A 27,258-nucleotide genomic window follows, 5' to 3' on the forward strand; every position below is an offset into this window, starting at 1 on the left:
GATACCTTGTCCAACCTACAGATATAGGCCAGAATAATACAACCTTATCAAAAGCCTTTAGAATCATGAATTATTAAAGTGGAACTGTTATAAAAGTTTAAAGGAAAACTAACTCAAATTAGTCCTTGCAGTCTTATGATAAACCTTGAAGGAAATGCGACTGTCTATCTACTTGTGTTCCGCTGCATTCTACTGAGCTGCAAACAACATTAGGTATATAACGGGCTTTAGTCAAATTGTATAAAACTAGGTTGGGTTCTCAAGGAAAGAAGTAAAAGTCTCATACCCCCTTTTCTTAAAAATGTCTTTTCTTTAAAGCTTAGGGTTTCAAGTAGAATAGAAATGTGAAAACTTAGATTTCAAATAATAAAATTTGAGATGGGCCCACGAGATTGGTGAGTCACACTTAACAAAGTCTACAATCCTTGGAGACATATTTAGATCTAGAATGAGTGCAACAAGAAATTTTATCTCAGAAAGTTTATAAATGTCTACCATCTGTGTCTTCTGGAGGTTGCAGCAATCATTTAAAGGCAAGCATCTCTGCCCTGTGTTTCCCTTTTATGCTTTTTGGAGGGACACAATCATTTGCCAGCTGCTCCTTTAAGGCGTCTGTAGACCCAAGAGCTTACACAGACACTGCAGCATGCCCAGTGAGTGGGTATGGAATACCCTAAGAACATGCCTAAGTGAGAGCATAAAAGTGTATATATGAATAGTCATAATATAAAACAGGATGTGACTTACATGCTGAAAATTACTAACATCATTGTGTGTACAGGCAGTGAACATTTCTGGTGTTCTGGCCTGGCATCCCATGAACAGCACAAGCAGGCTCCATGAGCAGTGCACAGAAGGTGACTGGTTAGACTCTTGACAGGATGGTTTGAGCCTTCAGTTGGAGTGATGGGAGATTTTGGCAACACCTATATTTTACCAAAAGCCTGGACGAAATGTTATTTCTTTTCATATAATAATGAAGCATTTAACTCTGGGCTGAATATCTAGCTGATGACAACATATATGTTTTCACAGGGCAGTAGAGGCCCGGTAGGACCAGAAGGGTCTCCAGGCATACCAGGGAAACTGGTAAGTGAAGTGTCCACTCTACATGCTTGCTTCCTGCAAAGCAGATATGTTTTGGTGTTTTTTTAAAGGAAAGCAGAGAAAAATTGCAAAAGATCATCTAATTAACTGTATATATGGTTTTTATTTTAGTTGTTATGTGAGTGTGTGAAGCTGTTGATATGGAATTTCCAATTGTATCTATGATAGTTGCATGAGTATTTTAATCAGCGTGGCTTGTAGAATGCATTTGAAAACCCAGAGAGGCATGAAGTGCCACGGCTGGCATCTGCCTCTTAGTGGAATGGAAGGGAACTGTAGATGAATGGTGGCCTTTGCTTCTTGTGTAGCTTCTGTTTACACAGCAGGAGAAGCAACAGCGGGCTGCGTTCTGCCAGGCATTAGCTGAAAGAGCCCACTGTTGCTGAGCTGTGCAGAGGGAATTCAGAGATGGGGTGGAAGGTGGGAGGCCACCCACCCCTCTTCTCCTGGAACGCAGGAGTGAGGCAGCACTAAACCAACCACACACTAACTTTACACATGAGTTGATACCCCGGCCCCCTCCCCCCAATCCCCACCCCGCCCTTGCCCGTCTGTCTTGTCAACTTTGAGCATCGAGGACACAGTGACTCTGAAGATTTTCTGTTTGTTTTCCAGGGATCTGTTGGCAGCCCTGGCCTTCCTGGCTTGCCTGGGCCCCCTGGACTTCCTGGAATGAAAGGAGACAGGGTAAGCTATCCAGAGGTCTACGTGGTTTTGTGTGTGTTCCCCCTCTTTTAAATCTGGAATGTTTACTCCTTCTTTGTTGGGAAATCAAGGTTGCTTTACCCAGTGAAGACTCTCTTTACTGATTATCATGAAGAAGTAGAGTGAAAGAAATATAGTGTTAAATTACTGAGAATTGACATTCAAGACAAAACAAAACTAACTTTCCAGAAGGAAGAAAAATAAAGGGTGAGGAGAAAAAAAAAATCAGTTGCAGTTATAGTTTTTATTTAGTTCTAAATTTCTATTCCTACCAGTAAAAGTTCATTCATATGAATATGACCAGAGAATGCTCTCATGTTACCAGAGATTTGGGAAACAATTGTGACGAGACCCTCTGGTCCTCAATTAAGTGGTGAGAATCAGGGAGCTCTCTTCCATCACCTTATCCATCAGCTCATTCAAGGATATCGGCTCATCTGAAATGATGCTGAAAAATGTCAAATTTTATTTACTCTAGGGTGTATTTGGTGAACCGGGTCCCAAGGGTGAACAGGTAAGTGTTGAGTGTTGTTAGTGGAAGGGTGAACAGGTAAGAATTGCATGTGGTTTGCGGTGTTGGGTATTCACCACTTTAAGTACAAGGAGGGGCTGGCTGGCTTGTGGGTGTGGTGTAACAGTGAAGGCACACAACTGTTCTCAGTGTGCTTTATAGTGAGGGAAAACCATAGTGAAGTTTGGTGTGCAGCCAGACTGTTTTTGGATGCTGGCACTAATGGCTGTTTCCTGGACTGTACAGTGTTCTTCCTTTGAAGTGGGTAGCCCTGTCTCTTAGCTTGCTGAATTTTATTCAGATGACACAGACTTTTGAAGCCACAGAAGAGCATCTAATCAAGATGCTTTTTGATGGAGACCTCAGCCAATAAAATGTGTAAATGGAGTTGGCCTGTGTCTGGATTCCTCTTTCTACTGTAGAATGACACTTTCCGGGGTTATTGAATTTTAAAACTGCTAGATAGAATTGTTAATCTAACTAAATGATTCAAACTCAATTAGCTGAAGCCTGCCCGGTCTCTCTGGCTTCCCTGGTCTACTCTTTTCTCATAGGATTAGCCTGTTGTTATGGAATTGAGAGCTCCTGAATGACCCTTGGGGCATTTGGCTGCTCATAAATGCTTATCAATGTTGACAGGTTAAAGTTGAACTGTGAATGGAGAGCTGAAAAACATGTGACATTTTATCTTAAAATTTTAGGGTGCCTCTGGTGAAGAAGGTGAAGCAGGAGCAAGGGGTGACCTTGTAAGACATTTTTAAAAAATTGGTTAATATAAAAGTTTACAATTGTTGAAAAAAAATATGATACTTCTTTCTGACACTGTTCTTTATCTTAAAAGCTAAGTGGGTTTTCCTCTGTTTATATCTAGTGATTCCCAATTCTGAAGGCAAGGCCTAGGAGAGCAGATAGGTAGACCTAGCTTTAGATATCTGTAGAATTCTCTTCGAGATGATTAATTCTCCTGTGGTCTTACAGTGAGACATTTAAGCTCTTGATGTAGCACTACAGAATACATAGGAATTGGCTTGAGCAGGGAAACAATATTGAAGAGTTTTTAGATTCAGGGAACTGTGGGCTCATAAATATGGCTGAAGGCATTCTCTTTGCCCTGAAAATGTATGAAGGAATGGCCTCTATATCCAGAGGATGGGACCGCTGAGTCTCCAGGAAAGGGGGAAGCACAGAGCTTGCTGTCAGTCTACAGACTCATCATAGTGGCTTTGGCTAGAATGACCAGACCTAGTACAGAAATGTATGTTTGCATCCTATTTCATCCAGTAATGTCTTTCCTAGGAACTAACCTTAGAATGCTTTAAAAGCAGAGAAACAATCTGCTAATATTTATTCAGAATTACAGGGTTTAGAATAAATATAAATGAAATGTCTGAACTGGGCAAAGTCTCCAGATACTTTTTCTCCCCCAAATTTCTGAGCTTATTGCATTTTAGTTTCTGTAGTGGCTGCTCATTTTATGAGCTAAGGGAGTGTTTTAAAATTTAAATCAGTTCTGTCTTGTAGTGGAAATATGCTAACTCATATACTAACATGTGAAGTGAACTCATCTAAAATTAATGATGGGAAGATCTCCTGGTGTGTCTGTGTGTTTGTTTGTTTAAAGCCTAAAAGCATGCATATTTTATTTGGTAGATTTTAGGTAATGAGTTAAAAAAGTAAAAAATACAAAAGTGAAACTTCAATATGTAGTCCTAAATATCTATTGTGTTCAGTAAGAAAAAGCTATTTTATTTTGTTTTATTATTTATCTTATTATGTACACAGTTTCATTCCTGGTGCTTTGAGTTGTAGATATGGGTGAATCCCACAGCGCCTTGATTACAGCCTATTAGTTAATGGATCAGTTAGCCAGGGTCAGGGAGGGGGCCTCGCTCACACAGGGACACAGAGTTGAGAAGCTGAACTGGAACAACAGCCCACATTTTGAGTCAAACACATTTTCTGCAGTTCTGCGCTCCATCTGCACATGGTTTTCTGTATTTTACAGTGCAATATCACTTGAAAGATGTTTTAGGAAACTATGTAAAATGAATGTATTGTGCTAATACAATTTTGTCTTACTGATTTAGGGAGATATGGGACAACCTGGCCCAAAGGGATCTGTAAGTATGATGAACAGTAATATTACAAAAAAATTAAAAACATCAATAAAACTGTAAGAAATGCAATGTTCTGTTTCAGGAAATGATTGTATAAAATTAGATCCTTGAAGGACTTCAAGGAAATACACGTCTAAATAATACACGTGTAAATAATAGATCCGCCCAGCAGGAAGGCATCCCCAGCTGTGTAAATGGATCTAGCTTTTGAACTAATCACTTTAAAGAAAGTTTTTTGTTTCGGTATTATAAATGGCTCAATGAATGCTACATTATAATGCTCTGATTTCCCGCCCAAATGGGCCATCTCAAAGAGTTGACACACACTACGGCTAGGAAAATGACTGAATCTCCATGGCTGGTATGCTACTGTAAAATGTTTCAATGACTTTCTTGATCTCTTGTGTGTTCTAGTTGAGGGAACTGAGAGAGAAGCAGACCACATAAGAAAACATGACAGACTCCCCAGAACTGTGAAATGAAGAACTTCCTCGATTTTGTTACTTTACAGAGACCAAACCTATGTCTTTAGAGTAGATGAACTCAGAATCATAGATCTAACCCATAGGAATCCTGAGGCATCTTGCTTATGTGCACATCAACACAATTAGGAACTTGAAATTTAGACAGAAAAGGTGAAGCTTAGATGGTAATCTCAAAGGCCAGACTACTAGCTTCCAGTGAATTCTTAAATTTTATTTCTAGAATATTGTGAGTTTTTGTCTTTATCCAACAAATTATCTCCACAGCAGCTAATATAACCTTACTTAACCCCCCCCCCATATCCCTCTTTCCCTCTGAATATCTGAATATTTAAAGGACAACTTTTAAAAGAAGTAACTATTGTAGAATAAAAGCAGACTTCTTTCGTCTCCTGGATAGCTGGAACTATCCATTTTCAGGACTTTTACACACTGTCATTTAACAGTTTCGGATTGGCTTTCTTTCTCTGTGAGAATTACTACCTCCTACTTATGCATCCAGCTGGTCCTCTATTTACCTTCTCCAGGGGCACCCACCCAAACCTGACTTCAGTGCCCAGATGCAGGCTGTGTATATACTAGCACATAGGTGGGAAAGCAGTGTGTTAACTTTTCTGCCTTTAAGCATCAAGTCTCAAGCAATGTTTATGTCCAAGAGTACTTGAAAGGAATGGTTTAAAGTTGCAACAAACATAAAGAATAAAACCTGATGTGTGTGGCGAGGGAAATCATATGTCACTATCTGGACATATTTGACAATGTTCAAGGGAAAGAATTCACACTGGAAAAGAAAAATTGATTGTAATGTAGTGACATGCACTGCATTCTGATTTGGATATATTAGGAATTAGCTGTTAATTCATTAACCCTCTTCTACCTCCTGCTATTGTGACACACTGTCCAAGTCATGCTGAGGAAGCTGAACTGTACTCTCCCAGAGTCAAGACAATCACTAACTAACACGGGAGCTTTCATTGATCCGTCTTCCGTCAGCTCAGATGAACTTGCTCAGTGGGAGGCGTCTGGAGCCGGATGTCTGTCCCAGTGCTCAGAGTGTCATGGAAAAACTCTTTCTGAGAGATCTGGGATCCCATGGCATCCTGATCTTTCCATCCAAGAGTACCTGTTCTTTTATATAATGACAGTGGTAGCCATTGCCACAAGGAGAGCATAACTCAACGTGGCCAGTACTTGAGCGCATTTCTCCGTTCAGTTGGGTGCCTCTCTGGGTTGTTTGAGAAGTCCTTAGAGTTTCTCACTGTGGGAACCTGACGTTTCCCCAGCCACGTTGGTGTCTCCTAAGCTCTCTTTGTTGATGCTGCTTTCCAGGAAGTCTTTTAAGTTGTAATTTCTGTGTAGAGGCAATCTTGTCAAGCTGACTTGGATGGATATAATTTTTTTTTCATCATAAAGCAAGATTGAGAAAGCTTGCGAAGCCTTGTTTGGCAGTATATTTTACTTCTTCCCTTGGACTGAAAACAGTTGAATATTTGAAAGAGGTGGCTTCACACAGATGCTGCACAGGAGAAAAAAGAGGCAGGACGAAGCCACCTGGTGAACAGTCTACACTTAAGAGAGACTTATCTTTGCCCAACTTCCTCCAGTCCTTGCACATTCTTATTGTGAGCAATGGTACATTGTAGCTGCTTTGCTATAAATTCTAATGAATTCTAGTGTCACAAAAGACTGGATTAATGCGTTCTCCTTTTAAAAGCAGTTATTTAAAGTATGATGACTTTAAAAATGCGTTTAGTGGACTACTTTCAGGGAAAGAAACCACCTAGTCCATCTTGTGGGCACACTTTTGTCCTGAGGAAGCGAGTGGCTTATTGGCTAACTTCTTTAATATTTAGGTTTTAATTTCCTTTATCACTTTAAACTGTAAAGTTGCCCCCTTTTTAGTGCTTCACTTTCAAGATAGTATGCTGAATGTACTGGCTTAGTCTATGTTAGCATTTTGTAATTCTTGGCTATAATTAGTGTCTTCAAGTTCACCAAAAACATCTTAGAAAAGCTGAATAACTTATATTCCTGACCTGTTGCAGTTTTATATTCAAATTGCATATCTTGGAGGAAATCTTTTACTTGGAGGAAGCCTTCTTATTGCTAGAAAATGCTATCAACCCCTACCAAAAAAAAAATTCTTCAATGACAGGCTGAAGAAATGGCTCAGGGGGTGAAAGGACTTGCCATGCAAAGGACATGATCTCAGATCAGATCTCCAAATGTCATGTAAAGCTGGCCACAGTAGAGCAAGTGTCTGCAGTCCCATCATGCCAATGGGAAACAGGAGGCAGAAACAGGGGACTCTCCAGAAACTCATGGGCCAGATGGCTTAGCTTATGAAGCAGCAAAAAGATCTTGTCTCAAAGAGAGAAGTGTGAGAGCAAACCCCTAAAGCAGAGGTTCTCAACCCGTGGCTCACCACCCCTGCATATCAGATATTTACATTATGACTCATAGCAATAAAAAGTTACCATTCCAAAGTAGTAATGGAAATGATTTTATGGTTGGAGGTCACCACAGCATGAGAAACAGTTAAAAGGTTGTAGCATTAGGAAGGTGAATAACACTTCCCCAAAAGTTGTCCTCTGACCTCTGTGTGTGTCCCCCAAACACACACACACACCAAACAAAATGAACAATCAACTCGCTTGGACTGGGCTGTAACTTGGTGGTAGAACATGTACTCAGGAGGGGCAAGGCCCAAAATCAGAATGAGAAAACTCAAACCACTGACTTGTTCTTATGAAATATGAAACAGCTTACAGTATAGCAAATGAGACCTTAAATATATCTTATTTCAATGGAGATTTCAAAATAATAAAAAAAATTTATAAGTTTTCTTACATTGGAATTCTAAGTGGCTGGTACCCATATTCAATGGTAATATGTGTTAGCACTTGAGATAACTTCTGAACGAGCACCACTTAGAAATACAAATTGTAGGAAACCTAAAATCCCACCTAAATATTTATATTGATGCTAAACAGAACTTTGCTGATGTCTAGCCCTGGTTTTATAGTATACTGTTTGTTCTAGGTGGGTAACCCCGGGGAGCCGGGTCTGAGGGGGCCTGAAGGAATCAGAGGGCTTCCTGGAGTGGAAGGACCAAGAGGACCACCTGGACCCCGGGGCATGCAGGGAGATCAGGGTGCCACTGGGCTGCCTGGTATCCAGGGCCCTCCGGTGAGTGGGCAGATACATCCCATGGTTTCCTATTGGTAGCCCCACCAATCTCAGCCAAGTGGAAAACTGTCTCATCAGCTGAGCCACCTGCTGTGATGTCTGTCTTTATAGTACAACAATGTCCTCTTTAAACTTGTAAGTATGACCTGCCTTTTTCTTTCTCATCCCAGGGCAGAGCGCCGACCGACCAGCACATCAAGCAGGTTTGCATGAGAGTCGTGCAAGGTAAATAAATTGCAGCGGGTTGAACATTCCCACTATCTGCTCTTGCTTTTTAAGCTTTTATTTCTGTAGGTGTGTAAGTAACAATCGCTTTAAAGGTGGGAGATGTTGAGTAATGTTAATACCATTTCTGTTTCACGAAAGTGTTCACACCCACAGCCTTACAATTAAAAACGACCTTTCTGTCTTAGCCTTCTCTCTACTATCCATCCAGGCCCGAGTCTGTGTCTCACTCACCCAATTCCAACAGGGAGGGTAACTTACAAAAGAAAAATGCATATGCAGACATATTTTCCCTTGCAACACAACTTCTCAGGTATCCCCCCTCTTTAGGTTGCTACTATTTAGTGTGTATCTGGCATTGTCCTCAGGCCTCTCCAAATCATGTGAGAACAAAGTGACAGTCAAATGCCCACAAGCCCACACACCCACATGCCCACTCGTTGTGGCTTAAGGACAGTATCTATACCCATGTAGTAGGTGAGTTTTAAAAAGCAACAACTAGAGGCTTTCCAGAAACGGTGATGTTTTCCCTCATTTGTTAATCTTATCTAAATTTATCTGCGGCTATGGAAGTCATTGTTCATATCACAGTTTGCCTAGTTATAAAACCACATAGAAAATGAATATGCACAAAAATATCCCCAAACTGAGGAGACACTATAACATCGTGACCCGCAACAGAAAACCCTCTTATGATGGCATAACTGTGTCTTGAAGAAACGCTTGTTTTTCATGTGCCAATAGTCCCGTTTGTCTAGCAGACTTGTAGAATTTTCTAGAACCGGATGAGAATGAAATGAATGTTTCTATATTTGGAAACCAATATAAATCTCTTCACTGCACATGCTCTCTGAGTTTTAAGCATTACTAACATATCTGCAAATTTATAATTCTGTGCTTACTAAGTTAAGGAATTCACAGTAGTCATATTTAAAGAGTTTTTTAAACTGTTGGATAAAAATGTGTTTCCCACTCAGGTTCCCTTTCACACCCTAAAGCTTTAAAAACAGTGTTGCACTAGAGCATTTGCCTCAGAGCATTTTAATGGGATGGATTTTCTTGCCTTCCACAGCTTCAGCTACTGATCCTGAATGTATGTGAGAAGCCCCCAGGGTTATTAAAACTTTAAGACAAACTGTGCCCATTCCCAAGGAAGGTTACTTTTAATGATTGTTATCTGTTCCAAGCATGAAAGTAAACTGGAGGGGAAGGATCTATTAGAAGCCATGGATTCTCATGATATTTCAGGCTATAGAATTGCTTTGAACTAAAAAGGCTTTTAGTTTTGATGCTTCGTCTCAAAGAGTGTCTGAACCCTAACTTTGAATGATGGGTTTTGAAAAGGTCCAAGACAACACTTCCACCTATGATAAGAACTCATTTTCTTTGACTTCTGTGGGTTTCACCTAGTACCAGATAGGATTCAGGGGCACTCCAAGTTACTGGACCACCATGCCTCTCAAAGCCCTGGAATTTAACCCTCTTGCCACCGTGTCTCAAAACAGCAGGGCCAGAGAGATCCAGGGCAAGCTCAGGAAAAGACACTCCGATGAAGCTTCCTGGTTGGAAGCCGGTGGAAAACACTAAGCTTCATTTCTTTCCTGATGCCACATTGATATAAAGGCCACTGGGCATATCATTTTCTTCATTCAAGCCAATGTTGTGATGGTGACTTATGGTTTTTTTGTTTGTTTGTTTATTGTCTTGCAGAGCATTTTGCGGAAATGGCAGCCAGCCTCAAGAGACCAGACACAGGAGCCTCTGGTCTTCCTGGGAGGCCTGGCCCCCCTGGGCCTCCGGGCCCCCCTGGAGAGAATGGTTTCCCTGGTCAGATGGGAATCCGTGGTCTCCCAGGCATTAAGGGTCCCCCTGGTGCTCTTGGCTTAAGAGGACCTAAAGGTAAGATTTTTTTTTAAGTTTTATTTTATTTTTAATTATGTGTATGTGTGTATGCATGTGGGGTTCCGGTGGAGTCCAGCAGAGGGCATCAAACCCTGCCCCTCTGAGCTGGAGTTGTGCATAAGTTTGTGAGTGATAGAAGCTAAACTCAGGCCTTTCACAACAGCGTATACTCTTTGTAATCGTGGAACCATCTCTCTGTCCCAAAAGTAAGCTATTTTGCCAGGTACAAGACACACACAGTGTTGGATTTCTTTAGTTGTGTGGTCTGCACCCAAGCTCAGAGAACCATGGAGAATTCTGAGAGTCTAAAGTTACTGTAGGGCTTTTCTTAAACCAGCAGCTAAAGATGTTTGTGTCTGTGAAACTAGTGTAGGTACAGGCCATATGAATGCTCATTATGTCAGGGATTAGCGGCATGGCCCCTCTCCTCTTTCAAAAGTTAGCATTATAGCTATGATTTTGATGGGCGTTTATTTTCAGCCCCAGGTTGCAATCCTACTTAACTCCTTCTTTCATTTTGGAGTCTGACCTCTTTCTTTTAAAGCAAGTCAAGTGCTGTATGCAGGCAAGTTTGCAAAACCGAAAGGAAACCTAGGTTTGTGAGAGAGCATGCAAGACATTCTGCAGAACCGACTGGGTGCCTCAGATGGCATTTGCCAGCTGCGGTGAGTTTGCCGGTGACGGTGTGTACATGCTCTGGATAATTTACGGAGAATTAAGTAAAGTGAGGGGTTTCTATGTTGAACTGACAGCTCTCTGGGGACCTTTAGAAAGATGTGACAAAAAACAAGAGACCCCCTTCACAACATTGTTTTAAACATTGTGGTGTTCCAATTAGGAATAAATGGTGTGAATGGTCAGGGTCAGAGGTCAAGTCAGCTGCCTCTTTGAATCTATAAATGAGCTGCCGATGTGGTTGGTTAACTACAACCTCAGTTGGAACAATTTATTTAATTACTTTTTTTTTTTTTTTTTGGCATGTGCAGAGTTGCGTGTTAAAAATGGTCTCTAATTGGGAGTCTTGTAAGGCTGGAGAGATGAAAGGGAGAGGGAAAGGGGTTGTCAGGAAGTGTCACGTGCCTGTTCATCTTTGACCTTTTTAGCTACTACTTCAGCACTCTGTGCCAGGTAACCCTATAAGTCGTGCTGACCACTCTGAAAACCATGATTAATAAAATGCACTGGTTTGGATGGGTTAATGAGTTGGTTGGACAACTTGTGCTCCTACCAGGGGCATCAAAATGGGGTCACAGAAATCACATCCCTGTTTTTGTTTTGCAAATCAGTATTTGGTTCAGATCTTGACTTTGTTCCAGCAAGGAAACTCTTCTCCAGCCAGCTTGAAGGTCTGTTTTCCTTGCTGTCCTGAAAGTCTACGGGGCCACCTCACTGAGCCTTCACTGTACAAGGAATCATCCTGAGAGTTTTATGAGCAATCCAGGTTATGGGCCCCATGTCGAGAGTTTTAGAATTAATTGGCCCAGGCTTCGGGGTCTTTCAATATCCCCCAGGTGGCTTTTAACATGTAGCCAGGATTGTAGCAGGATTCTAGCAGAAGAACCGCATCTAAGAAAAGTGTATTTCTGCATTTGGAACCTGGAAGAGACCTCTAGCACAGGATTCATTCATCAATTCCAGTGTTTCCTCCTGGTTCTTCTTTGGTATCCACAGCACAGTCTGTGCAGATACATCACCTTTCTCCCAAGGCTCCATCCCTCCTTCCTCTGTGGAGTCACTGAAATCCGCCTTTTCATAAAGGTCTCATAAAGCTTTCCTACTTCTGAAACCTGGATGGAGGCAGGCAGCATAACTGAATTTTCTTTATCCATTAACACTACAATCAATCTAGAAACACAATTCTAGGTAACTGACCTTGGCTATATCCTACCTCAGACAGGACAGAAATTATTAATGAAAACATCGTTTTTTATTATTCAGAAGTTTGCAGCTCAAAATTTCCCCCAAGGGAACACAGTCTACCCTGTTGAAATTTAAAGTTTGAGTCCTTAAGGAACTGAGATAGTTCAGCATGGCTGCTCTCTTTCCCCACTATTACCTGATAAAAAGATGAGGCTCACTTTATCATATAGTCACTGTGGGTCTTTTCTCAGAAAATAAGACTTGTTAAGAAATACAAAGTTTTTGCTATGTCTTAGTCATTGTTTAGCTGTTGATATTGCTTTGGGAAACAGACCTTTTGGATAAGAGCTGTGTTGTGCTGTTCCCAGTCCCCAAATCCATCTTCCGCACATACCCACCCCTGTGGATGCGCACCAATGTAGTGTGGTATTCAGTCCCCATACGTAGCAGCTTAGCCCTCATGAATAGTTCTCCCTGACACCATAATATGTGTAATTGCACACATGCAGGACCAGTGTCCTGCTGCATGTACTCTCTGCATGCATGGTGGGGCAGAACTCACGAGAGAGACAGCAGAGTGGCTCTGTGCTGTTAGCGGTTCAGTCCTTAAGCCTTATTTTTAAATGTTCGTGGTTAGGATTAATTTTAAACTCCTTTGTGTAAGGCCGTGCAGTTTTAGACATTTTAGTGTGAGTCAAACAGATGTGAGACAGCATGGAAATGAAGGTGTGAGAAGATACGTGTTATAACTGACTCACTTTTTTTCTCCCATATTAATCGGCTCTTAGGGCAGCAGAGCATCAGTTACAACTTGTGAAAAATAAAAATGAAATAAATAATATTCAGAGAGCCATGAGAATGCTCTGTGTGTGTGAACATAAGAATATATATATGTATGTGTATATATATATATATGTATAAATATAATTTATGTGTGAATGCTTTGCAATATTCATTGTTCTGCAGTTGCTGATACCCTAAGTTCAGTCAACTGTCTCGTAATTGCTTTTTAGCATTTGGTTGCAACCACAGAATATTCCCAGTGACCTCTGAGTCAGAAATGAGGGACAATTATGATAGCACACTTTAATTTTTTAAAATAAGTTTATTTTTGATAATACTACATTTACATTGCCTCAAGATTAAATGTGGGAAAAGCATTTAGTAAAGAATTTCTCTTTAAACTTTCCTATATGCTTAGTTTCCTTTGTCATTCTTATGGTAAAGACCTGACAATCAATGCTGTGTACATCTGGGGACATGCACTCCCTGTGTCCACTTATGAACAGAATCACATTGTTCTTTAGTAAGCAATCTGGACCGCATTTGTTTTTCATTTGACAGTATGTCCAGGAGACCATTCCAAAGAGCTGCTGGTGATGTTCCCGAGCTGTGTTATAGTCTCTTCTGTGGTAGAACCTCACTGACTGTTTCCCTTTGATGTTCCCTTTGTTTCTAGTCTTCAGGGCCCACAGCAGCCGACTATTTCATCTTGATACAAAATATCAACACAGACTTCCTTTCTACTTCTAATTCCATCTTCCTTCCAAAATTTTTGATTGTTCTGAGAATGAATTTCTGGAAGTAGAATTCCCGGAACTTCCACTTGTAATTTGATTGCTATTGTCTCACTTTCCTTAGCAATATACAGTTCTATATTTTTCTCACTTCTCCTCAACATTTGATGACTTGCTAAACATTTCTCACTTTAGGACTGGGGGCTAGATAGACAGCTCGGACGTCACGAGCACTAGCTGCTCTTGCTCAATTTGCAGCACCCACAACAGGAAGATCATATGCATCTGAAACTCCAGTTCCAAGAGATTCCATGCAGTCTTCTGGTGTTTGCAGGCAGCCCCCTCACATGTGCACATGCATACACACAGAAACACATATAGAACATGATAAAATAAATATTAAGATACAAGATGCCACCTTTGTGATAAACCAATGTCTTATGCATATTTGGACCTATTTGGCCTTTTTGCCTCATGGGTAAGTACTACACCATCATAACAGGGTTGATAACTGGTAGGATTAATTCCTTCATGCTACTTTATTTGGATGAAGTTTGTGGTTATTCCAGTGTGCTTAAAACTGGGATTGTAATCAATATTTAGCTTAGGGAGAGATGACAACTACTTATTGGAATGTTATCTTAATTCAGAACATTTTTTCAAGTCTTGGTATCACCAAGAAGGCTCAGCTTCTTCCATGTTTTACTTGTATATTTCCATTGAGACCACATATGGTTGTTTAGCATTTTAATTACTACTGTATGTAGTACTTCTTGGCCATGTCTCATAACTGGTAGCTACTTCTATGTATGAGGCCACCTGATTTCTGTTTATTAATTTTGTATTCTGCTAGATTAATGAATTCACCTATTGTTTGCAGTAGGTTTTTTAAAAATTGATTCTTGTCTTTTAAGATATGTACTCCTAGCCAGGCAGTGGTGGCGCACACCTTTAATCTCAGCACTTGGGAGGCAGAGGCAGGCGGACTTCTGAGTTCGAGGCCAGCCTGGTCTACAGAGTGAGTTCCAGGACAGCCAGGGCTATACAGAGAAACCCTGTCTCGAAACAAAACAAAACAAAACAAACAAGACAAGACAAGACAAGACAAGACAAGACAAGACAAGACAAGACAAAACAAAACAAAGGATATGTGCTACTGTTAACCGAAGATAGAAATGGTTTTAATCCCTCAAAGCAAATGGTGTATAGAGAATATTCTTGCTCTTCCTGGGGCAGAGCCACTGTCTAGGGCGATGCTCCCAGGCTGAGATAGACTTGATGGAGTTGAGGAAGGAGTCATTGGCTCTCACCTTATTGAGTGTTTTATGGGAAATGCACATCCAGTTTTGGGAAATGTCATTTCAGTGTGCACAGATCAATGGCTTGATTTTTTTTCCTTCTTCGTGGGTCTGTGGATATGATTTTGTGCTGGCTGTGTACTTATTACAATCTATCTTCCAGCAATTTCATGGGTTTGTGTTTTCTTCAAAGTTTAAAACACAGAACTTTATGTATATATATATATATGTATATATATATATATTGATATATATAAGCGTAACATTTGTTTATTGTAATGCAGGAGACTTGGGAGAAAAAGGAGAACGTGGTCCTCCAGGAAGAGGTCCTAAGGGTTTGCCTGGAGCGATAGGTCTCCCAGGTAAGTGGGTTCTGCTGTAGAATGGGGGAGGGGAGGAAGAAATGGGGTCAAGTGTTGAGTGTAAGCTGAATAGTGTTTTTTGTTTGTTTGTTTGTTTGTTTTTTGTTGTTGTTGTTTTTTGGAAGGAAGCATTGCTCAGTCACTTAAGTTTATCATGGGCTTATGAATTGGCTTTGATGGAGAGTTAAATGATTTGTAAATCAAGTGTATTCATTGTGAGCAGCTAGAAGTCAAGGCTTGAAATATTAAGCGCTTAAAGCTATGCTTTAAGGAAAAGAGTACCTAGGTCCAGTCACACCACTTGTTATAAAAATTTCAATGAGTAAAATTAGAGCCATGCGTAGCCTAGGTGATCATTTCTTGTTATTTCATTATAATTAGTAACCATTATTATTAGTTTGTGGTTCTGGGGATCAAAGCTGGGACACGGCACATGGTACCAAATTACAACCCTAGCCCAGACTTTTTACAAAAATCCATAGCAGCTATAAAAGGAATCCAAGTTTTCAGTCACGCATGTGCTACAAGGAGTAACTGAAATTTCATTTTAAAAGCTCTTCTTTCAAATACCCAGACCTTCCCAAAATCCACGCTGCCCCAAACAAACATTGAGGGAATTTGTCTCACAGCCGCAAAGCGCTCCACACAGGCGGAGATCACAGCTGTGTGGGCTCAGTGACAGAGGGGCTTCTGTAAGGAGCCGGGTCCTCTCACTGGGCATTCTGTGTCCTCTTTATTCGACGACTGACTTGTTGCTGGGGTCTGGCCAGAAACATACTCGTCCGCTGAGGAAGTAGCAGTATGTGGCTGAAGGCTGGGTAGCTCAGTGGTAGGTGGGATGTGCAAGCTGCCCCTTCATGGTGGCTAAGACTATGGCTGTGGGGGTGTAAGGGAGTGTTGGGGACTCCAGTTGACTCTAACTGGGACAATTAAGGACAAAGAGGCCATAGAGAATGTCAAGAAAGTAAGGTGTTTTTTGTTTCAATCGTGAACTTGGAAATTTTAGTCTAGGGAAATTTAGGAGAAGAAATTACCATTTTATAATTCTGCCAGAGGTTAAATATTTAATCATGGCATAATTATATAATTATGGCCCCAAATAAAATAATCCTTACTTTTCAATTATCTATTTCATTGCTCTTGGGGATTGCTTTCTTATTTCAATTTGGGAGGAGGACTACATTTGGAGAGAACTCAAACACTGTCATTCTGAAATTGGGATCTGTGGACCTGTCGAGATATTGTTATAATTTAATATTTTTGTGTGATCAGAAAAATAGAAAACCTAGCTGGACTTCAAATGATCAAAAGAAGATTTTAGCACATAATGAAAATCTGGGTACATTTGACAGATGTTTAGAAAAGAGAATGGTTCTCACCAGGATTATTCCTTCCTATAACAGTGGGCATCCCGGGGTGGGTGGGGCTTGAGTTAAGACCCGCCCTCTTTCCTTTGATTGATGCCCTTCCTTTCCCAGTACGGCCTTTGCTTTCTACCCACTGCTCTCTCCTTACACGGGCCATTTCTCCTTTGCTTCCATTTGTCTCACACTGATTCTCACTCGTTTCCGTTTCTATCTACCCGCAGCTTTGCTTTCTTTGTTATACTGATGGAATAATGGCATCATTTGGTGAACTTTGAGCTTCGGATTATTTTTCAAAATTACAGGCTAAGCTTCCAAATCACAGTGAGAGGAGAGGGAGGCCCTGCGGATGAATGGCTCTCTCTGTTTCGTACACTACTGGGTCTCTTTACTCCCCAGGGGGCCTGTTCAGGGCTGTGTTGTTCAGCCAGGTTCACACCCTTTTCTCTGCACTGTGAATACATTTGGCTAATTGAATCAGACAGGTGCCTGACAAAAATTGCTGATCAAGCCCTTAATTTGTCCCTTAAAGCACAGGCCCGACAATCCAGAAAGCCCGGGTTCAAATCGGGCCACCGCCACTTCCTAACCTTATGACATTGGGCTACTTAGTTTCTCTCTGGCCTTCAGTCCAGTATTTACGAAATAGCGGGGATATCATTCTGATGGTATAAACCTGAGAATTAAAAAAGAAGCAGTCCTGTAGAGTGTTTAGGGCAGTTTGTGAGCGTAACAGTGGCCAAGGAGGGTTGTCTATTAGTTTGGTTTTGCTTTTGACATTGATTTGGGATGCTAAGGGCAAAGCACAAAGTTACCCTGGCAGCCTTTTCTCCTGCTGCTCTTAATCTGCCGTAATGGGCAAACTTGTTCGCAATTAGCCCGGCCTCCGAGGCGCTGCCCCTCTCTTCCATGACTCTGCTGCGACTCTGTGCCGGTCCTGTAGAGAACGGGTCACTATGGTCATTTCACCAGCTAATTGTCCACCAAGAGGATGAACTTTAAAAAACAAATGTCCCAATAGGACTTAGACCGTGGGCTATGTGGTACTTACATAATGCTAATAAAACTTCGTGACCCGGAGGAAGCCTCAACCTGGAGGTTCGGTACAGGAACCTGTTTGGAGGCTTCTAGGTAAATACACATCTTACCGAAAGAAATACCCACTCCATTTTAAAGCTTTACTTTTAAAATTTTTTAAAAAACATTTAACACATTTTAATTTAGATATAGTTACATTGCTTCTCTCTTACAGTTTTTAAATTTGATTTTTAAAATGTTTTTAATTTAATTTGAATTACATCATTTTTCCCTTTTCCTCCCTCCAACCTCCCTAGATGTCCCCCCCCCCCCCATCTAATTTCTCTCATGTCCTCCTGGCTCTCATTGATAACCCATTTTTCTTTTTCTTTTTCTTTTTCATTTTTTAAATTAGGTATTTTCCTCATTTACATTTCCAATGCTATCCCAAAAGTCCCCCATACCCTCCCCCCAACTCCCCTACCCACCCACTCCCACTTTTTGGCCCTGGCGTTCCCCTGTACTGGGGCATATAAAGTTTGCAAATCCATTGGGCCTCTCTTTCCACTGATGGCTGACTAGGCCATCTTTTGATACATATGCAGCTAGAGTCAAGAGCTCTGGGGTACTGGTTAGTTCATAATGTTGTTCCACCTATAGGATTGCAGATCCCTTTAGCTCCTTGGGTACTTTCCCATTTTTCTTTGATTAATATTCTTATACACGCACACATATGCATGTATGTGTATGTACATGTTAATTAACCAGCTGAGTCCATTGTTGGTATACCTTGGGTTTAAGGAACAACCGGTCTGCTTTAGACAGGCTATGGGGCTGATCCTGGGGAGAGGGTAATTCCCAGCCAGCGTTAGTTGCCTGTAGTTCTTTGTCCTGGGGTGGGACCCGGGACAAACTACCTGGGGTAGGTAGAACTTTCCCCAGTCCACATTAGGATGTTCATTGTTATTGTTATCCTTGTCTTGTTTACGTAGCCATTTCCAGAAGACATTGTTTCAGAGCACATTTCCTGGAGTTCTGGCTCTAACAGCCTTTCTGCTCTTTTTATCTTTGTCCTGTCTTCCATGTTCCCTGAGCCATAGATTCAGGGGTTGTGATGTAGATATATCCATTGGGGCCCGGGTTTCCATGATCATTTGATCTCTGTGGTGTGTGCAGTTGTGGTTTTCTGTGATGGTCTCCATTCAAAGAACACTTCTTGCTTGTCCCCATTGTTGAATTCTGGATTTAAATCCTACGGAGTAGAAGAAGATCATTTCGTCATTGTTTGTGTAAAACTAACATACCTAAAAAGTTAAATCTGTAACATGTACCTTCATTATCGGTCAGTTCCTAGGATCCCTGTTTTGTTTCTGTGTCATTTTTTGCCCCCTGTCTCCTTTCACAGCAGCATGTCTCAGTTTGTTCACGGTTAGCTATTGCATGTTCTGGGATGTTACTATGACATTGCTTATTATAGACCATAGGTCATTCGTGTAACGGTGATTATCATTTTGGCTATAGTGTATTGTTACTTAAAAGCAGACATATGCTGCGTAGTTTGTTACACTTGAACTAGGTAGGAGGGGCAGCTATGTAAGGGCTGTGGTCCTGGGTACAGGCTCCTAGGACTTGTGGTCCTTTCTCTTCCTTATTTCCAGTGACTGCTGCTCTCAGTTCCTTTTTGTGGAATAGCAGTCAGAACCACACACTCTTATGGGCTATTCTAGGAGGATTTCTACTCATGCTGACACACGTTAAAGCCATAGAGCAGGGCCTGGCTAAGCCTCACACTGAGAATTCAGGTGATTGTGCTGTGATTGACTCTTTCTTTATATGTGAGCCTAGGCAGACTGGCTCAGGTCACACATCCTGACGGAGGTATCTCTGATTCTAAGTGGTAGAGGGAAATATTTATGTTTCTCGAGTCTAGGTTCATGAAATTGACAAAACGACAGGTTGTCCAGTGTGACTAGTTTGTCCCTGTCACCATAGTTACGTGATGAAGGCATATCTCTAGCTTATTAATCTGCCTCTCTCCCAGAGCTGTGCAGATCTTATAAACAACCCCCGGGCCTTGAATTCCCTCCCTCTTCCTTTTCTCACCAGAGCTAGCTAATGCTGCTCAGCTAGGTCATCTCATTAAGGGACATCCCTGCATGCCTGCTGCCACTGAACTGCCCACGTGTGACCAGTAACTCAGCACTCACAGCATTTCAAGGAAAAATATGTAATAATAAATCCTGACTTCCCTGTGCATACAAACCCACTAGAGAAAGGAATAAATTAACTGAAGAATCTCGTGAAATACCACACAAGTAAGCTTTGTGTGTGTGTGTGTATCTTTGGGGAACAATCCCAACAATTAAATAGTCATTGCATGTATCACCAGATCGCCTATTTAACACAGACAATTATTTGCATGTCTTTCTCCATCATGCCTGTGTATGCACTGTTGTTTCATTCTGTCAAGTGTTAGGGGAAAAGGCTCTGCTTACATCAGTGTAGCATGCCTGCCCTCTAGTGTCCACATGGAGAATGGTATTCACATTCTTTTAAATTCTTAAAATCATGAAAACTTTCTGGCAGTGGGGTCACTGATATTTCAGGAAGCTGTGTAGTCACTAGGTAGTTAGTGTAGTTAAAAGACCCACAGGGTGGTCAAGGCATAGTGAGGGCTCTTCAGATCCTGGTCTTCTGCCTTCCTGAAACAGATACAAATAGTATGCAGACAAATTAGCATGTCCGTGTTCTAATACAGCTATTTATATATAAATATGTGTAAATACAGTTTGGCCTGTGGGCTGAGGTTGACCTAATCTATGCTACCTGTCTAGCCCCCATTGTCTTTGACTCCTTTTGTGAGCATAGTCATTTTCTCCTGGTCTTGGTTTGATTTTAAGACAGATTTGACATATCTCAGCAGGACATTCTTATTGGCAAAGTGCATGAAAACCGCCTTTAACATGCAATTAGATGTGGCCTATTTTTAAAACTAAAAAAGAAATCCAGTTAACTGTTAACTGTCTCTAGTGTCAGGTGATGTAGAACTCTCTGCTACAGGAGCTGTTGTGACAGCCTTACCTGTAAGTGCCGGGGATGAAGGAAAGCCCCTCTCCCATTGGAGGAAATGGATGACCACCTCCTTCATCGCAACTGATAGTTGGATAAGAGCCTACGGGATAATTTATTGGGAATACCACATTGTTGCTCAACAGCAGCCTTGAGATGCATACATTCAAAGATAACTATCCTCTCTTAAACCTTGCAAATGGTTTGCCCTCTGACCCTGCTTTGTGGAGGGTGTGATGTAAGACCCACAGAAGAATGAGATGTCTGAAAAATAGGTTCCCTCACCTACCTTAATTTCAAAATATGTGAGCTATATAACAATAATACCATTTAATGTGTCCAGCTCATTACATTAAGATGTATGTAATTAGAACACTAAAATAGGAAAAAGACTGAAAACCCTGGGATGGGGGGGGGGAATGGGAGTACCTCCACCTATAACATGTAATTGGATATGAAGATTTGGCTTTTGGCTTCTCGAGCGGCTAAGACTCCCTATTAGGAGATTGCCCAAGTGAACGCAGTTGCTTTTACACTGTTTTCTTAGTAATAGAACGAAGCACTATTGATGCAAAGGGACACAAGCAACAGAGCTCCTCATTGTCCTGCTGTGTCTCACAATGTGTGGCCTATGGAGCACACGTGACAGAACACACATATCTGAAAGGAACTCACTGTGGTGAAAGTCACATTGGGGTGAGATTATGAAATTTTGTAGGGAGCATGGTGTGAGCCCTACCAGACACCAATAAATAATAACTAGTAGTTGAGACCGTCCCCATTTAATGGACAGAACTTAATGGTGACAAACGCAAACATTCCATTTTATTGATGAAGAACCATAGAGGCTTGCTTTCTTTTTTCCTGATTCTAGTGGTTCATAATTGGTTGAGTGTTTTTAACTTCTTAGCCATGGTCAACTTTGTCTGTATATGGATCACTGTAAGAAATTGGGGAGGCTGTTCGCATCTCTGCTCATGAGAAAGACAGTGTGAGTCACAAAACCAGCACAGCACCCGTGACTTTGAATCTTCAGTAGGCAAGGTGCAGAGTCAGGTGAAATTAGCTTGAATAAAATAGCTAGTCACTGACTTAATATAGTTAACCTTGGATTTTCCCACTTTATGATGACACGAAAGGAGACACATTTGGTAGAAACTTAACTTAGAAATTCTGAATTTTGATCTTTTTATGGGGTTAGCAATACATGATATGATGTTTTCCCCTAATGCCAGGAAGCACAGAGTTGGCCATGCACCCGCAAATGGAAAGAGTTGGTTTCTCTGTGGTGTGCTGGGCTGCTAAGTCCTGATGCTTGGCAGGTTGGATGATTTTTGACTTAACTATGTTCTTGACATAATCACACTGTACACTGAGGGATGCCTGTGCAGTTTATTTAACTCACAAGGTTCAAAATACTACCATACCAGGTAATAAGCCTAAATTTGTGAATAAAACACCTTATATTTTTTGCTTGCTAGACCTTCCAATTCCAGCTTTATTTTATGCTTACAGTTCACCTCAGTTTGGGCCAGTCACATTTCAGTATTCAGTAGACATAGATGGTTAGAGGGCACCATGATGCAAATATGGAAGACACACACTGAAATCACTTTCTGCCTTTGATTGCTGTGAAAGCCACATTCACTAACGGGTTTTCTCCTCTCATCACGGGTCACCTCCAAAGGCATTTGCTAAGCATCTTGCTTGCACAGTGCTAGGTTGTGAGGGTCTACTGTCTTATGCTAGTCAATAGCTTGTTCACATGTGTGGGCTTTTTATCTGTTTCAGGTGACCCAGGCCCTGCCAGCTATGGGAAAAATGGCCGTGACGGAGAGCAAGGTCCCCCGGGAGTGGCAGGAATTCCTGGTGTGCCTGGACCCCCAGGTCCTCCAGGCCCTCCTGGGTTCTGTGAGCCAGCCTCTTGCACCCTGCAGTCTGGTCAAAGAGCATTTAGCAAAGGGCCGGACAAGTGAAATCCGTAGCGTTGTAGGCTCCCTGCACAAAGCACACCTGTTAGCAGAGTGTGGGGGGAGAAACGATACCAAAACTGGGGCAAAGCCTCAAAGGTTTCACCTCTGACATCATTACATAAGTGCTACTTGACAATCAGATTTAGAGCAACTGGTGCTATTCAGTAAGTCTTGTTCCTTGTCCATGGAAGGAAGGTAGGAGAGTCAACAGACAAGAGTCAAATTCAATTTCTCTTTAGCCAAATTTATATATCCTCTTCCCAGGAGTTTGAATTTTAGTGTGCTATGAATGGATATATGATGTGTTGTGGGTCACTGTGCCAACAACAACAACAACAACAAGCTGTTCACATTACCTCAGTTGCTGTCATTATTTTTATTTCAATTAAGATATTGATCTCAGATTATTCATTCAGTTATATCAAGTATTGCTAGGATACTAAGGAACAGACCCCACTACATTCAATAAAATTGGTGCTTAAAATCTTCATCAGGGCTGTGTCCCAAAAGTGGTCTCTATACATCGCATGGTGGTTTTGATATTTACTATGAATTTGTGAATAGTGTGTACTGCATCCAATCCCATTTGTATTCTAAAATCCACGTGAAAGCAAAGAAGTAATACCCTGACACACATATGTTTTGTGGCTGACATTATTTATTTTAAAAGTTTGAGGTAACATGTCTGGTTGTACCAAAGAAAAAATAAACACGGTTTCCTAGTCTTTTGTGTGTTCTAAAATAAGTAGTCATGTTAAATGTGGTTACATGTTAATTGAACTGGTTTAGAGTCATTAAAATTTTGACTTACTGCTACTTCTAAAAATGTATTTATTTTACTGGTTTATTCTATCTGAAGAAATCTGAAGAGTTCCCACTGGTCCACAGAGTTATTCTATGACTGTGTATGTGTGAATGTGCATGTGTGTGTGTATTGAGAGACTTAATGGATTTCGTTGAAATTCTAATGAAGACTATGAACCCATTTTCCACGGGCAAACACACAAGTGCATATGCATGTGCACTTTGTACACTATTTCAGAGAGTCCTTGGAGTGCCGTAAACCTGGTTTTTCTTGGTCTCTAGATTAGGAACCACACTTTCATTTCAGAGGATGTAGTGCCTCCTTGCAACCTCACGGATGCAAAAATAACCTACCTCTCACCATTTTCAAAAAAAAATTTACGAAACAGTTCTTTAAAAAAATGTAGATAGTTTAGAGTTACATTATGGTAGTTAAGAACATGTGTATATTAGTTAAATCATGACAATACACATTTCCATTTCTTCAATTATTATTCTATGTGTTCAGAACTATGTAGTTTAACTATTTTGAAATTCATCAGAGCTGGCTTCCAGTATAGAGGGTAGCCAGTAGTTGTCATCATCTGTCAAAGAGGGGCTGTTGGCAATCCCTCCAGTCTGGGCTTTGTGCCCCTGTATTACACTTCCTAGTCTGTCTCCTGTTCCCCACACCCTGACTCTCTAGTGACCGCTGTTCCTTTCTTTGTTGATCCTTCACCAAAGGGCACGTATGTTGTTTCATAGTGCTGAAATAGACATGGAACATTTATACACACACACACACACACACACACACACACACACACACATGCACGCGCGCGCGCTCACACATATATATGTTTAAAATTTTTTGAGTCTCCGCAATGTTTTTCATAATGACTTTTAGGGAACTTTTCTTCTCTCTAATACTTGCTAGTGTTTGCTATTTTTGTCTTTTATGATAGCCATCAAAGTGGAGTTGGATTGTCACTCGTTTTCACATTCCCTAGCCATGGCTGGCATTGCAGTTTTGTTTTCATGCCCCCATTGGCTATTCAGATATCTTGACATCTTTTGAGAAGTACCTGTATTCTTTGACAATTTCTAAATTGGATACTTTTGATGTTCAGTTGACTTTCCTATACACCCTAGATCTCATTCACTTATTGGAGAAACAATTTGCACATACAAATAGAAATGTAAAAAAATAAAATCACCCCTACTTGTAGGTAATACAATTTTATGCATAATAAACTCAAGAGAGTCCATAAGAAAATTCCTAGAACTAATGAATACCTTCAGAAAAGCAGCAGAATACAAAGTAAGTTGCTTTCTAACACACTGATAATGAACACACTGAGGAAAAACTTAGGAAAACAATCTTTCCCTATAGCTTCAAAATATTTTTAAACACTTAGGATTAATCCTAATCAAAGGTGTGAAAGCCATTTACAATGAAAATGCCAAGACACTAAAGAAAAAGTGAAGGTACACCAGAAAATGGGAAACCTTTCCAAAAGGTTTGCAAAACCAGAACTGAGTCGTATATACAGGGCGATCCCATAAAAAACTCCAGTAGCATCCTTCCTAGGACTAGGAAAAAAATCTTAAAGTTTACATGCATCCACGAGGAATATGAGTATTTAAAGTAATTCCAAGCAAGAAGAGTAATGCTGGGGGCACCTCAGTCCCTGCCTGACTTCGCCTTACTCTAGAGAAGGACATAACATAGTTGGCATGGTACTGGCACAAAACAGCACACATGTCAATGGGATACAGCAAAAGACACAGAATTCAACCCAGACACTCTTGTGTCTTTCTTTGACAAAGATGCCCAAAGCATCAAAGCACCCACTGGTCAAAAGTGAGCCTTTTTAGTGAATAGTACTGGAAAAAATGTCTAGCCATGTGCTGGAGGATAAAGTGAGGTTCCTCTCTCTGAAAATGTGCCAAAATCAAATTAGAATACATGAAATAGGTTTAGAGCTGAAAATTTAAAACTGCTCAAATACAGTATAGTAAAAAGACTACAAGAGATAGGAGTATAGGAAGACTACCTAATAGGAACTGCAATAGGTAAAGAAATAAGGTCAAGAATTGACAAATTGAGTTACATGAAATTAAGAAAGCTTTTGAGTAGCAAAGGCAACAATCACCACAGTAAAAAGATAGCCTACAGCATAGGGGCAAAATCTTTGCCAGCTATATAATCGGCAGAAGATTAATAGCTAGAATATATAAAGAACTCAAATAACTAAATATCAAAAAAACCCAGTCAGTCAACCAACTAACTGATAATCAATCAATCAATCAATCAACATACTGATGAAATGAATCGACTGTTTTCAAAAGATATTTTGAGATATGAATAGAATAGAAAGACAACATGTTTATGTAAACAGTGGTAAAGCACTTGCGTGGTCAGGAGCAATCTCATCTCAAAAGATGACCATAAACACTCAAGGGACCATTGCAGAAGAGAGGACAGACATATGCTAAGTGCCAGAAGCAGTGGGTGACTAGAATGAAATATTTGTCTAGGCACAACAGCAGCCACACATATGAACCCAGCTGTTGCGATTGGCATACACAAGGCCCGGGCAAGTTCAACTTAGAGAAACCAACATGGAGAAGGGATGTGGGCACTAGAATCCTACCCCTAACTGAAGAGCTATGAGAGAGGGAGAGTCAGACTTCTCTGAGGGAGTGGTTCCTGGCAGGTTGACCATGTTCCAGTGGATGGCCATAAACTCAATATACAGGTAGCACAGATTGGGTTTGTTGGGTTTTTAAAAACAGCAGACAAAAAGTTGGGTGAGTAGGGTGGGCTTGGGAGAGGGGAGGTGAATATATTGAAAATACATTGTACACAATTCCCAAAGAATTAAAAAAAAACATGAAGAATGTTAAACAACTTTAATAGTCAGGAAAATGCAAATTAACTACATGAAAATTCGATCTCCTCCAAGTTATTAAATAACAATAACAACAACCCAGCAGCAAATTCTAGCCAGGATGTGGGGGAAGGGTGAACTCTTATATACTGTTGATACGAATATAAATTAGTTTATCCACTGTGGAATTCAGTATAGTGGTGTCTCTAAAACCTAAACATAGAACAACCATATGACCCAGCATCATACTTCTGGATACATACCCAAAGGAGTCTATGTCAACGTACCACAGAGATACCTACATATCCTTGTTTGATAAGCAGCTATATTCACAGCTAAAGTATGGAATCTGACTGTCCACAAACAAGTGAAGAAATAAAGAAAAGGTGTAATGTGAGATACACACACATACACACACACACACACACACACAATGGAGTTTTATTGATCTATAAAGAACTCAATGATGTCATTTCCTGGAAAATGGACAGAACAGGAGGTCATCCTATTAACTGATGTAAATAAGATGCAGAAATAAAAATACAATGTTTTCGCTCTTATGGGTCCTAGAACTCTTCATAGGTACATGAATTAATTTAAATATATTCATATGGGTATATACATATGACAAGAAGACAAGAGTGAGACAGTATACAAGCATATAAGCAGGCAGAGAATGGAGAGGACTAAAGGGAGGAAGTAATGAGGGTGGATATGTCATTGTATGCCTGACAAAGGCTGTCCATGTAAAACCAAACACAAAGCACAGTGAGAACACTCCAGCTTAAAAAACGGAGCAATATCTTTTGTTCTGCATCTCAGTTGAATGTTCTATAAATGTCTGTTGGGTCCAATGTCATTCAGTTCAGACAGTTTTGTTTTG

The 27,258-nt window shown here is 40.7% G+C and overlaps 1 protein-coding gene across 2 annotated transcripts in view; it reads left to right on the plus strand.

Moving 5' to 3' along the window:
* The window catches only part of Col9a1 (collagen, type IX, alpha 1), a 75,150-nt gene extending 51,572 nt beyond the window's left edge, over positions 1 to 23,578 (plus strand). For both annotated transcript variants that reach the window (NM_007740.3, NM_001290691.1), the window contains 10 exons: positions 1,036 to 1,089; positions 1,723 to 1,794; positions 2,291 to 2,326; positions 3,025 to 3,069; positions 4,411 to 4,443; positions 7,965 to 8,111; positions 8,282 to 8,336; positions 10,047 to 10,235; positions 15,198 to 15,275; positions 22,517 to 23,578. In NM_007740.3, the coding sequence (NP_031766.3) occupies positions 1,036 to 1,089; positions 1,723 to 1,794; positions 2,291 to 2,326; positions 3,025 to 3,069; positions 4,411 to 4,443; positions 7,965 to 8,111; positions 8,282 to 8,336; positions 10,047 to 10,235; positions 15,198 to 15,275; positions 22,517 to 22,701 (894 nt within the window). In that variant the 3' untranslated portion in view covers positions 22,702 to 23,578. The remainder of the gene's footprint in view (positions 1 to 1,035; positions 1,090 to 1,722; positions 1,795 to 2,290; positions 2,327 to 3,024; positions 3,070 to 4,410; positions 4,444 to 7,964; positions 8,112 to 8,281; positions 8,337 to 10,046; positions 10,236 to 15,197; positions 15,276 to 22,516) is intronic.
* The last annotated feature ends 3,680 nt before the right edge of the window (positions 23,579 to 27,258 follow it).

Source organism: Mus musculus, chromosome 1, assembly GCF_000001635.26.
Source record: "Mus musculus strain C57BL/6J chromosome 1, GRCm38.p6 C57BL/6J".
Lineage (NCBI taxonomy): Eukaryota > Metazoa > Chordata > Mammalia > Rodentia > Muridae > Mus > Mus musculus.